We start from the raw sequence: 13,356 nt of genomic DNA, 5'->3' as shown, positions 1-13,356 counted from the left end.
GGTCCGTCCGAAGTGCAATACAGCCAGGGGAGTATCTCACATCCTTGGATCTCTGAGGCCTATCTACATATCCCAATTCATCGGGATCACCAGCGTTACTTACACTTCAAAGTCCTGGATCAGCACTTTCAGTTCCGGGCTCTACCCTTCGGGTTAGCCACTGCGCCACGGACCTTTACCAAGGTAGTAGTAGTGGTGGCGGCGTCACTCAGGAAGGAAAGCATTCTCGTCCATCCCTACCTAGACGATTGGCTGATCAGGGCAAAGTCACCGGAGGAGAGCCACCAGGCAACCAACAGAGTTATATCTCTTCTGGAAAGCCTAGGATGGGTAGTCAACATACACAAGAGTTCCCTACAGCCTTCGCAGTCGCTGGAATACCTAGGTGTCCGATTCGACACTCAGGAAGACATGATCAGCCTGACCTCCAGGAGGAAATCGAAACTCCGGGATCGCTTGCAGAATCTGCTAAGCACCGCTCGGCCCACAGCTTGGGATTATCTACAGGTCCTCGGCCTAATGGCCTCCACTCTGGAAGTGATACCATGGGCATGGGCCCATATGAGACTATTACAACGCGCCCTCCTATCTCGGTGGCGCCCACGATTACAGAACTACACCGTGCATCTACCTCTACCGGCCAGAGTACGGAATCAGTTATGGTGGTGGCTGCAGCCCGGCCACATGAGCCGGGGGTTAAGGATGTCCTCCCCAACCTGGACCCTGCTCACTACAGATGCCAGCCTGAGCGGCTGGGGAGCACACTGCGAAGAGCTAACCGCCCAGGGGCGGTGGAACAGAGAAGAGTCGGGGTGGAACATCAACCGACTAGAGCAGGGGTCAGGAACCTATGGCTCGGGAGCCAGATATGGCTCTTTTGATGGCTGCATCTGGCTCACAGACAAATCTTAATAAAAAAGTAAAAATCTAACAAAATCCCCCACCCTCCTGACGCCCCCCAAGACCTCCAAAATTAATTTACTACAACCCCCACCCTCCTGACCCCCCCCAAGACCTGCCAAAAGTCCCTGGTGGTCCAGCGGGGGTCCAGGAGCTGTCCGGGAGCGATCTCCTGGACTTGGGCTGTCGGCTGCCAGTAGTCAAAATGGCGCCGACGGCCCTTTGCCCTCACTATGTCACTGGGGTCGACCAATGGTGGCGGTAGCCCCTGTGTCATAGTGAGGGCAAAGGGCCGTCGGCACCATTTTGACTACTGGCAGCCGACAGCCCAAGTCCAGGAGATCGCTCCCGGACCCCCGCTGGACCACCAGGGACTTTTGGCAGGTCTTGGGGGGGTCAGGAGGGTGGGGGGTTGTAGTAAATTAATTTTGGAGGTCTTGGGGGGCATCAGGAGGGTGGGGGGTTGTAGTAAATTAATTTGGTAGGTCTTGGGGGAGTCAGGAGGGTGGGGTTGTAGTTAGTATGGCTCTCATGGAATTACATTTTAAAATATGTGGTGTTCATGGCTCTCTCAGCCAAAAAGGTTCCTGACCCCTGGACTAGAGGCACGGGCGGTCAGGTTAGCCTGCCTACAGTTTGCCCGCAGACTTCGAAACAGAGCAGAGTGATGTCAGACAACGCCACCATGGTGGCATACATCAACCGACAGGGCGGAACCAGAAGCCGACAGGTATCCTTAGAAATAGTCCCCCTGATGGCTTGGGCGGAGGCGAATCTTCAGGACATCTCCGCCGTCCACATCGCTGGGAAAGACAACACCACGGCAGACTTCCTCAGCAGAGAAAGCCTAAACCCAGGGGAATGGCAGCTGTCGCCCACAGCTTTCCAGAGGATTGTGGATCAGTGGGGGACTCTGGACATGGACCTACTAGCGAACAGGTCCAACGCTCAAGTACCCAGATACTTCAGTCGCAGACGAGATCCTCTCTTCCACGGGATCGACGCTCTAGTACAACCATGGCCTCGGGATTCTGCTATATGCTTTTCCTCCATGGCCCCTGCTGGGCGCCATTATACACAAGATTCAGTGACACAGACGCCTAGTTCTTCTAGTGGCCCCGGACTGGCCAAGAAGATCCTGGTACGCAGACATGAGAAGACTGCTGGCAGAGAATCCACTACCCCTGCCTCCACACAGGGACCTGCTGCGGCAAGGTCCCATTCTCCACGAGGATCCAGCTCAATTCTCTCTTACGGTCTGGCCATTGAGAGGGCTAGACTGAAGAAAAGGGGATACTCGGGGCCGGTAATAGATACACTCCTCCGAGCACGCAAGTTCTCCACATCACTTACATATATAAGGATCTGGAGGGTATTTGAAGCCTGGTGCGACACTCACAGCACCAATCCACATGCCACCAAAATCCCTATCATTTTGGATTTCCTGCAAGATGGACTTCAGAAGGGTCTGTCCCTCAATTCCATCAAGGTTCAGGTGGCAGCGCTATCCTGCTACGGTCCCAGGAGTGAGGGCAACAGCATTGCCACACACCCAGACGTTTCACGTTTCCTGAAAGGAGTCAAGCACATTCGCCCGCCACTGAAGTGGCCAGTGCCCCTGTGGAACCTCAACCTAGTTTTGGAATTTCTAGCGGGACCCGCCTTCAGACCCCTTCGAGGCATGTCCCTCCGGTTGTTAACCTTGAAGATGGTGTTCCTGCTGGCCGTATGCTCAGCACGCCGCATCTCAGGGCTACAAGCGCTGTCCTGCCATGATCCGTTTCTCAGAATCACTCCAGAGGCTATCCATCTTCGCACGGTTCCTTCCTTCGTACCCAAAGTAGTCTCTCACTTCCACCTTAACCAAACCATATCCTTGCCAACCACGGAAGGTTTGAAGAAGTCGGAAGATGGTCGAATACTGCGCCATCTTGACATCGGCAGGCTGCTGTCCAGATACCTGGAAATGTCGGAAGCGGTACGAAAGACGGACCACCTGTTCGTCCTTCACAGCGGGAAGAAGCAAGGGGAAGCGGCTTCACGGGCAACCATTGCCCGCTGGATCAAAGAAGTTATCAAGGCGGCTTACGTAGAAGCGGGAAAACTACCACCTCTACGGGTCAAGGCTCACTCTACCAGAGCGCAGGCGGCCTCCTGGGCAGAAACTAGGATGTTGTCGCCGGCAGAGATATGTAAAGCGGCAACGTGGTCCTCCCTCCATACCTTCTCCAGATTCTATCGTCTGGACGTCCAGGCCAGGGAGGACACAGCATTTGCGAGGGCAGTCCTAAACGGACCTCGGGCAGCCTCCCGCCCAGTCCGGGAGTAGCTTTTGTACATCCCACTTGTTTTGAGTCCATCTGCTACACTCTAGGAAATGTAGAGATTACTTACCTGATAATCTCGTTTTCCTTAGTGTATGCAGATGGACTCAGCATCCCGCCCGGCTGCCGATATACATGGGCATGCACCGACTAAAGGTAAGCCATGCTTTCTTATATAGGGCATCCACCCTGCCGGGTGTCGACGCCTTCCGGTTGAGAACACTGGCAGTCTCCAGCTACTATCAATCGGTCAGGGGAATCATGTTCATTTAATCGATCGGTCAGTCACACATATAGCCATAAAGCTTTTGCAAGGAAGATTACTGAGTTGCTGCACTTCCTGTGGGGGTATATGTACCCCGTGCTGACGTCAGATCCGTCTCCAACTGCTAGCACGAGCACACAATACCCACTTGTTTTGAGTCCATCTGCATACACTAAGGAAAACGAGATTATCAGGTAAGTAATCTCTACATTGTGGGAAATGGAGGTGCACTTGACATCACTGCCATTTTGAGTTCCATCTGCTTCGTTTTCTCTATGCCACGGTGTGGTGTCTTCACTGCCATTGAGTCGGAAGAACGGAGCAATCAAAGTAAAAAAAATAACTATGCTAGAGCCACTAAGAGTGATAGCTCTGAAAAGAAAAAAATGAAAGAAATATAGAAATTAAAACAGTTCTGGAGGGAGGGAGTGTGAAGCTCAGTGAGAACACATCCTGCTGCTCAATCCTGTCACATGACCCTCATGTATTTATTTATTTATTTAGACATTTTATATACCATCATTCCAAATGAAGATGACAACGGTTTACAAAAGTTACATTCATACTGCTGTTCAACACCATAGGAATATCTCTAAATCTACATTGATGTTCTGGAACATGTTGGCTAAGGTTTAGGGCATTAGGCTGACATACAGAGGATCTAATTAAACAATTTTCACATAAGTTGTCTTGAGATACTTGTAATCTCTCGTTACTAATCATTATCCTTACCCCTGTTGTGGTAGTCTCTGCATGCAATTGTTTTTAGGTTAGGTTATATGCATTCTTGAATAACCAAGTTTTCAGTTCACGTTTGAATCTTTCTGTCTGGTATCAAGCGAAGTGTCTCTGGTAGTGAATTCCATAGTTGTGGGCCTGCTTCGTAAAACATTCAATCTCTTATTTGCGTCAGATCATGTACACGCTATGGGCTTTCAGAGATCAACTGTCCAACAAAGTTGTCCTGATCCAAACAGACAACCAAGTAGCAATGTGGTATGTCAACAAGCAGGGAGGTATGGGATTGTACCTCCTGTGTCAGGAAGCGGTGCAAATTTGGTCATGGGCCCTGTCCCATAGGGTGGTTCTTAGGTCAACATATCTGGCATGTGGAGAATGTGGTGAAGGACAGACTGAATCATGCCTTCAGACCTCATGAGTGGTCCCTGAACCAGGAGGTAGCAAATCAAATCTTCCACCTCTGGAGGAGCCCAGATGTAGATCTGTTTGTGTCCCCCTGGAACCAGGAAGGTAACTCTGTTTTGCTCCCTATATAAAACAGATGGCAAACCTGCCTCAGATGACCTTACCCCTCATTGGGGCAAGGGTTTTCTCTACGCGTATTCTCCGATTCTCTTGCTGGTGAAGACTCTCTTGAAGCTTTCCGAGTACAGAGGGACTAGGATCCTCATAGCCCCTCACTGGCCGAGACAGGTCTGGTTTCGGCTCCTACGGGAGTTGTCCATCCGGAAACCAATCTGCCTGGGGACTTCCCCAGATCTCATCACACAGGATCGAGGGAGGTTGTGGCATTCAAATTTCCAGTCCCTGTCGCTTACAGCCTGGATGTTGAGAAGTTAATTCTGCAAACACTCGATCTCTCAGAGGATGTGTCTCGGGTCCTGGTGGCTTCTAGAAAGCCTTCCACTAGGAAGTCCTGCGGACAAGTGGAGGAGATTTTCCATGTGTTGTGAGCAGAAGGCCCTAGATCTGTTCTCCTGCCCCCCCCCCCCCCCCCACACACACACACACCCCACACACTCAAAAATTGCTTGATTACCTTCTATACCTCTCAGAAGCTGGCTTAAAGACCAACTCCAACAGGGTTAACCTGAGTGTGATTGGTGCTTACCACCGGGGTGTGGAAGGCATGCCCATCTCTGTACAGCCTATAATTGTACTTTTCATGCAGAGCATGCTTCAGTTGAAGCCTCCCCTAAGGCATCCTTCTGTGTCTTGGGACCTCAGCGAGATACTAGTTCAACTGATGAAAACTTCTTTTGAGCCGCTGCACACCTGTGACCTGAAGTACCTAACCTGGAAGGTCATATTTTTGGTGGTGGTCACTTCAGCACACAGGATCAGCGACTTATCCACTTTATACAAACTTTTTTCATGACAAGGTGGTCTTGCACATGAACCCTAAGTTCCTGCCTAAGGTGGTGATGGACTTCCATCTTAACCAGTATATGGTCCTGCCAACTTTCTTTCCCAGGCCCCATTCACACCAAAGCGAATGAGCAGTGCACATTTTAGACTGCATGTGAGCCTTAACCTTCTAACTGGAGCCCATAGACATTCCACCCAACTTTTTATTTCTTTTGATAGCAATAGGTTGGAAGTTGCCGTTGACAAATAGAAACTATCCAATTGGTTAGCAGATTGCATCTCCATCTGATATGCCCAGGCGGGACTGCATCTTGAGGGTCATGTCAAGGGTTATTCTGTCAGAGCAATAGCAATGTCGGTGGCCCACTTGTGAGCAGTTCCCATGGTGGAGATCTGCAAGGCTGCGACATGTAGTTCTCTCTAGACATTCGCATCTCACTATTGTCTGGATTGGGATGGCCGACGTGACAAGTTCAGCCAATCTATCCTTCGGAATCTCTTCAAAGTGTAGTACCCAACTCTTCCTGCCTAGGGACCATTGTTTGTGTTCAGATTGTCTCCCCCTCTGTTATCAACAGCACAGTTGTTGTTGTGCCCATTGGCTCCTGGTTGGTGTTGGTTGGTCCCCTTTTGTGTTGGGGAGCAGCCTGTAGCTAGGGTTCACCCATGTGTGAGGACTAACATCCTGCTTGTCTTCAAAGAAAGCAGTTGCTTACCTGTAATAGGTGTTCTTCAAGGACAGCAGGATGTTAGTCCTCACGAAACCTACCTGCCATCCCGCTGAGTTGGTTTTCTCCTTTTTGTTATTTTCAATCTAATTGTATATTATAAAACTGAGGAGAGACCCCACGTGGTATAGGGCATGCTAGGTATGCCAAGTCAAAGTTCTGGAAACTGACAGAAGTCTTCCATGCCAGGCTCCATCTGATGTCACCCATGTGTGAAGACTAACATCCTGCTGTCCTTGGAGAGCACCTGTTACAGGTAAGCAACTCTGCTTTCTGACCACACTCATTATGTTCTCTTATAATTGAGAAGAGTTATGTTTAGGACTAGTCTTACGTATCCCAGTTTCTATTCCAAGATGATTTTTCATTTATACAAATACTTATAAAATGGAATCTAAGAGCTGGACATATGTCCCTCTCTTATACAAAAAAAGGAGTATGGATTTATCGTTAACTCTAGATGAAGATGATTAGAGGGAAATATGGAGTCCTACTCTTAAATTGCCTAAATGTAATAAGATTCAAGAATTGATGTTTTGCTTATTTCATCGAACATACAGATATCCTTTGTATTTTGTTTGATTTAATATGACCAGACTATTATGTTGGAGGGGCCTCTTATTTGCATATATGATGGGATTGTGCAATAGTAAGAACTTTTGGGATCAGATACTATCTGCTATACAGGATATAACCAATTTTTCTGTGCAGATTACAGCTCCTGTATATCTCTTGAGTAAATGGGTTGTGCAGGACTTGATCAGATAATTAAAAATACTCATTATAAATTTGATACATGCTAACCGCATTACCAAAGCATATTATTGGAAATCCACTCCTAAATTCAATTATTGAAAAATTGTGGTGATTATATTGCAATAAAGAAACGTGTATCATTTGCTCTTAAGGATAAAATTGAAAATTGAGACAATATGGGGAGGGGGCCTATTGGCAGTGGAGACAAGTACACTCATAATTGATTTATGACATTCAATGTTTTCTGCTTCATGTACCGATTGTTTCTTTGTAGACTATATATTCTGTTTCTTATCTTAATCTGGCAAATCCTGCTATCTGTATGTTTACTGCTATGTATTTATATATATATATATATATACAAACCTTTACCTCGTTTTTTATAGAAAAACCAACCATTCTCCCTCATACGAAACTCAGTTCCAAGTATTGACAGTTAAAAAATAATACTGTAATCATTGATTAGAAGAGAGATCAATTGGAAGGTATATATTTTTCACATAAGTTGTATTTTTGATGCAGCAGAAACAATTTAAGAAAAGAAGGTGAATGTTTACAGTTTAACTTGTCATATTGTATGATTGAGTATGGGTTATGAATGGAGTTTCGTATGAGGGTGAATGGTTGGTTTTTCTATAAAAAAAAAAAAAACAGGTAAAGGTTTTTAGGTAAATAATTAATGATTTTTGGATCATAAAGTGATAGATATATGTAATGCATTTTGAATATTAGTACATTATTGGTTAACAATTATTGTAAACTATTTTTGTAATAAAAAACTTTTGCGATATAAATGTCTGTTTAATACAATTGAAAACTATTTGAAATATAGAAAGTGCTTGTATCCCACTCTCATTATAGTGTATTTTTTTAGTGTATACATACATACATACATACATATATATATATATATATATATATATATATATATATGTGTGTGTGTGTGTATGTAAACTGGGTATTATAACATAAATAGCAGGATTAATGCGTTAGAAACAGGGCCTCTGGCCTCCCATGATGCTGCGGGAAGGACCACAAAATTCCCTTGTGCAGATTTTGCTAGTCCCAGTGGAATCATCGCGGGAAACCAGGTAGATAGGACCAGCTGCATATGATCCAGCTAGTGAAGGGTGGCTATCCCATGGTGATATGTTTCAACTCCCTCCTGCAAAATGATATAGATTTGCCACATAATTGATGCAGGATTTAGTGAATTCTGCCACAGAATTTTCTCTTTCCGCAGAATCTTGAAAAGTCTGCTTTAGGAAAGTGGCTGCTCTAGTTTATTTAGTGTATTTAGCTCATGCCTTTTCATTGTAGTGCAAGGTGAGTTACATTCAGGTACAGTAGGTATTTTCCCTGTTCTCAGAGGGCTCAAGTCTAAGTTGGTGCCTGAAGCAATGGAGGGTGAAGTGACTTGCCCAAGGTTACAAGGAGTGACAGTGGGATTTGAATCCTGGCTTCCCTGGTTCTTAGCCCACTGCTCTAACCACTGGGATACTCCTCCCTCCATACTGTGTGTCCTCTTAACTTGACATTTGGACTAAGTACTGTAATCGTTCATTTACATAGGGTCTTAATTTCAGTACAGTTTAGATTTCAGATGCGCATAAATTCATTTATGATTTGCTGACTTGCATATTAATTTGTGTATTCTCTGTCCCTCTGTGTGAATTGTAGCAAACTGAACGTGTAATGGACAACAGTGGACCAGACTCGGAAATAGAAGATTGCTGGATTACAAATTCCGATTCTGGTAAAACATTTTATTCATATTCCCTCCACCTCCCCCATAACAAGTCTTCTCTCCATATCTCTGCTGATCCTTGCTCCCATTGGCAAAGCATCACACTCTGCCTGCAGTATTTCCCATTCTCGTCTGTATAGCCATGCAGAGCATAATACTATAGTGGCCCATTGTGTCAGCGAACAGGATGCAGCTCCTCTCGAAATCATGAGGAGAGTGGCCCTAATGACTGAAGAAGCCCAAATCTCTGAAAGCTGGAGGTCTAGTTCAAATTTTAGTACTAGAATCATGTCACCTTCCTGTTCTTAAGCTCTTTATCTTGTACAGTACTGCATTCTTGTAAGAGTGTCATTCTAGTTCATCTAAGAAAAGGAATACTTGTTAGGGGTAAATATCCATTTCTTAGCGTCCAGACAGATGAATCCAGAATCAGTGGGTTTTGCACCTCTGTCAGCAGATGATGGCAGAGCAAACTGACATCAGAGTATATATACTCCTGCAGTGACATCAACCTACCAGTATTCTCTGTCTCCAGCAGATGGCGGACATGCATCTCCTTACTGGGAATTGCTTCAGATTTTAGAAGGAGAATTTGAGAATTTAAAAGGAAAATGTATTGCCCTGCTTTCCTGCAGTGATAACAGATGCTCTCTTCCCCAGTTGAGAATTCCTGAGGTGATTTCTGTGATCCCTCAGAGGTGTGCCTTGGTCTGGTAGCTGGTTTTTCAGCCAGCGTGGACTTCACTGATTGTACAGCTTAAAGGCGGGTGCAGGAAGCTGAGCGCAGCGGTGACGGCATATGCCCTCTCCCACCCCCACCCCCACAGCCGGAAACTGTCTCTGAACTCAGCCAGTAAGGGCTGAGCTCAGGTAAGTTTAAAAAAAAAAAAAGAAGAGAGATACCTTACAGAGTCAGTGAAGGAGGGTTGTGCTGGGATTCCCCTTTCCAGTCTCCGAGCTCAGCATGCCGTTCCGATGTTCATCCTGCCCCAAAGGAGGTTCAGGGACAGGGCCTGGTGGGTTGAGAAGCCTCTTGTGGCTAGGCCCCACTCCAAGGCTTTTTCACTGCATGCCGTGTGGAAGTTTGTAACAGTTGTTTTCATATGTTTTTTCCCTATGCATTTGACTGCCCTCTAGAGGATGTCATTTTTTCAGCAGTGTGTCCTGGTATCATCCAGGTTGTGCATCCAAGTTTTGGACACTTAGCTGAGAGAGTCAGCTTGGGCACCCAGATTACGCGGTGCTTGGCTTGGAAGCATGCTTATCCTGTGCTCACATTTAGGCGTATGTTTGTGTGCGCTTAAGTTGAGCGGTGCCTAGTCTTGGAACTCCTAAATTTTGGATGCATATGTATAAAAAAAAATTGGTGCCTATAAAAAGCCTAAGCATCTTGCCTTGTATGCCTGATGTGCCCTCTAACTTGTGCCAGCGCTGTTTTGAGGCTCAAGGAGAATGGTTTTCCTCTGATTTTACTAAGCCTGGTTCTTCCCAGCCTGATGACGTTATGGATAAAGATATGTCAGGAGAAATGCCTGATACTGGAACTCCTTTTCTGATTCCTTAGTAGAGTGCCTCCTGTTTTTTGGCATGGATACTTCTGCCTTTTCTTGGGTAGAATTTTTCAGGGATTGCAATCCTTTCTTCAGGCACAGTCCTCCATCCCGTCCAGTCCTCTCATCTCAGTTTCTCAGGCGGTGGCCTCTCCCTCTTCTAGGACTGTGTTTAAGTGCCGAAGTACTTGAGTGGCAGGTGTCCTTGACATGAATCCGGTGGGCACTACTGATGAAGCAGATCCTAACTCTAGAGGATGGTGAAATTTCTCTGAGATTAGAACTGTATAGGACTATGTTTTGGTTCTTTCATAGAGATGAATTGCCGGCCATGATTTCCCAGATGTTGAAGATGCTGGTATTTCCTGGAGCATATGCCATGTCTGAGCCAAAGAAAAATCCCATTTTGGTTTCTTTGTGTAAAGCCTCTTGTTTTTTCCCGGTTATGGAGGCTATTCAAGAATTGATTGATCTTGAATGGGATGCCCCATAGGCAAATTTTAAAGGGGGTTAGACCTTGGAAGGCCTGTACCCCCTGGATCCAGTGGCAAGAAAGCGTCTGCATTTCCTAAAAGTGGATGCGCTTGTCTGTGCCGTCTCTAATCAGACGACTATTCCTGTAGAGGGAGGAACAGCCTTAAAAGATGTGCCTGATAGGAGAATTCAGTCCATCCTTAAGCAAGCATTTGAAGCAGTGGCAATGACCTTGCAGATAGCTTCCTGTTGTTCCCTGGTGGCTCGCTCTTGTTCACTTCTCTCTCACAAGGTTGATGATGCTGGAGTGACTTTGAGGGCAGTTATGGAACCCGCTGCTGCTGCCTTAGCAGATACGAGCTACGATTTGGTCTGCACCTCGGCCAGAGGAGTGGCTTCAGTAATAGCGGCCAGAAGCCAGTTATGGTTGAGAATTTGGTTGGCCAATGAGACATCTAAGACTAAACTTATGAAATTGCCTTTTTAAGGTTTGCTCTTGTTTTAGGAGCGAAACGGAGAAGCTGGCCAGTAAGTGGGGCGAATCTCTGGTTCCTCAGTTGCTGGAGGATAAGAAGCAGTTGCTGCGCTCCTTTGGTATGAAGGGTCATCTCGGAAGTTCCAAATGTTTTCGGCCCTACGGAGGAACGATCGTTCAGAGGACTCTGCCTTTTGGCAGGTTTCAGGTCTTTTGTCCCAGTCAGCCTAGGCAAGGCGGGGGGCTTGGGTAGTACAGTCTCCTGACTCTTCAAATGAAGGTTTGCCGATCCATCCCCGGGAACAAGAGATGGGGGACTCCTCTCTCTCTTTTATCAGAGATGGGTTGAGATCACATCAGATCAGTGGGTCCTGGAAGTGAAACAAGAAGGATTTTATTTATTTATTTATTTATTTATAAGCTTCTAAATATACCGACATTCGTGGGTACATCATGCCGGTTTACAATGTAACTGAAAGGCGAAAAATACATAAAGCCAGGGAGGGGGGAAGGGAGAGGCAGCTGGAAGGAGGAGGAGGAAGGAACAGGAAGAGAGCAAGACAGGGGGAAAGGACAGTGGCGAAAGGGGGCCACCGGAGAGTTTAAGAACTGCAGCATTGTGGAGTGCACACTTGGCGGAGGCACTACCGTCAACTTTATACAGATTGGAAAAGTCTTATACATCTATGTGAAAAAGTGGGTTCACAAAACGAACGGTACTATGTACACAGTGAAGCGTTGACTTGACTTGGGGGGGGGGGAAGGAGGAAGGGCCAAGTTTTAACCCCTGTTTTGAACTTCCTGATACATGCGCTGGAGCTTCGTAATGTTCCTCGGGATGTGTTCATGGTGTCTTCCTGCCACTCCCCACAGAAGATGCAGGTAGTAGAGTGTACACTTTCAAGACTCCTCAGTTTGAGGGCTGCGGTTCCAGTACCCACGCATTAAGAAAATTCAAGTCTATATTCCATCTATTTCGTTGTGCCCAAGAAGGAGGGCTCCTTTCTCCCCATCCTGGATCTCAAAGGATCATCATTTGCAGGTGATTCATTTTCGTATGGAAATATTGCGTTCTGTCGATGGAATTTCTGATTTTCTTGGATCTGTCCAAGGCATACCTCCATATTCCTATATGACTAGAGCATCAACGCTTTCTGCATTTTGCAGTGTTGGGGTGCCATTATCAGTTTCAGGCTCTGCCTTTTGGTCTAGCCACCGCTCCCAGAACCTTTACCAATGTTATGGTTGTGATGGCAGAGCTAAGATAGAATGGAATCCTTGTACATCCGTATTTAGACACCTGGTTGATTCAGGCCAAGTCTCTAGAAGAGGGCCATCTGGTGACCTGCAAGGTGATCTCCTGGTTACAGGAGCTCGGTTGGGTGGTAAAACTAGCCAAGAGCAGTCTTCGGCCATCTCAGTCATTGGAGTATCTAGGTAAGTGATTCTACATGAAGCAGGGCAAAGAATTTCTTCCAGAAGCTCGTATTTAAAAGTTGATGGCCCAGATACGTGTCTTGGTGAGCACTATACACCCGACATTGTGGTCCTTTCTACAGATACTCGAGTTGATGGCAGCAACCCTAGAAGTAGTACCGTGGGCGAGGATGCACATGCATCCACTTCAGTGTTCCCTGCTGTCTCGATGGAACCTGCAGTCTCAGGATTATTCAATTCGGCTCCACCTGCTGATAGAAGTAGGCTCTCACTTCCAGTGGTGGTTGCAAGCGGATCATCTGAGAAAGGGAGTCTCCCTGACATCATCGGATTGGTTGGTAGTCACGACAGATGCAAGCCTCCAAAGTGGGGAGCTCACTGTCAGGAACTAATGGCGCAAAGGCGTTGGAATACAGAGGAGTCTCTCTGAAATATCAATTGGCTGGAAGCCCAGGCAGTCCTGTTGATGTGCTTGCAGTTCAGCAACAGGCTGCAGGGTCAATCAGTCCGAATAATGTCAGACAACAAAACAATGGTGGCTTGCATTAATCGGCAAGGAGAAACTAAGAGATAGCAAGAATTGCAAGAGAT

At 46.5% G+C, this 13,356-nt stretch overlaps 1 protein-coding gene across 2 annotated transcripts in view; it reads left to right on the top strand.

Annotated features, from left to right (window-relative positions):
* Positions 1-13,356, top strand: part of LOC115088283 (heat shock factor protein 2-like) — a 133,682-nt gene that overhangs the window by 99,844 nt on the left and 20,482 nt on the right. For both annotated transcript variants that reach the window (XM_029596410.1, XM_029596409.1), the window contains one exon: positions 8,763-8,838. In XM_029596410.1, coding sequence (XP_029452270.1) covers positions 8,763-8,838 — 76 coding nt within the window. The remainder of the gene's footprint in view (positions 1-8,762; positions 8,839-13,356) is intronic.

This window comes from Rhinatrema bivittatum, chromosome 3, assembly GCF_901001135.1.
Source record: "Rhinatrema bivittatum chromosome 3, aRhiBiv1.1, whole genome shotgun sequence".
Lineage (NCBI taxonomy): Eukaryota > Metazoa > Chordata > Amphibia > Gymnophiona > Rhinatrematidae > Rhinatrema > Rhinatrema bivittatum.
This window is presented reverse-complemented; position numbering and strand designations above follow the sequence as displayed.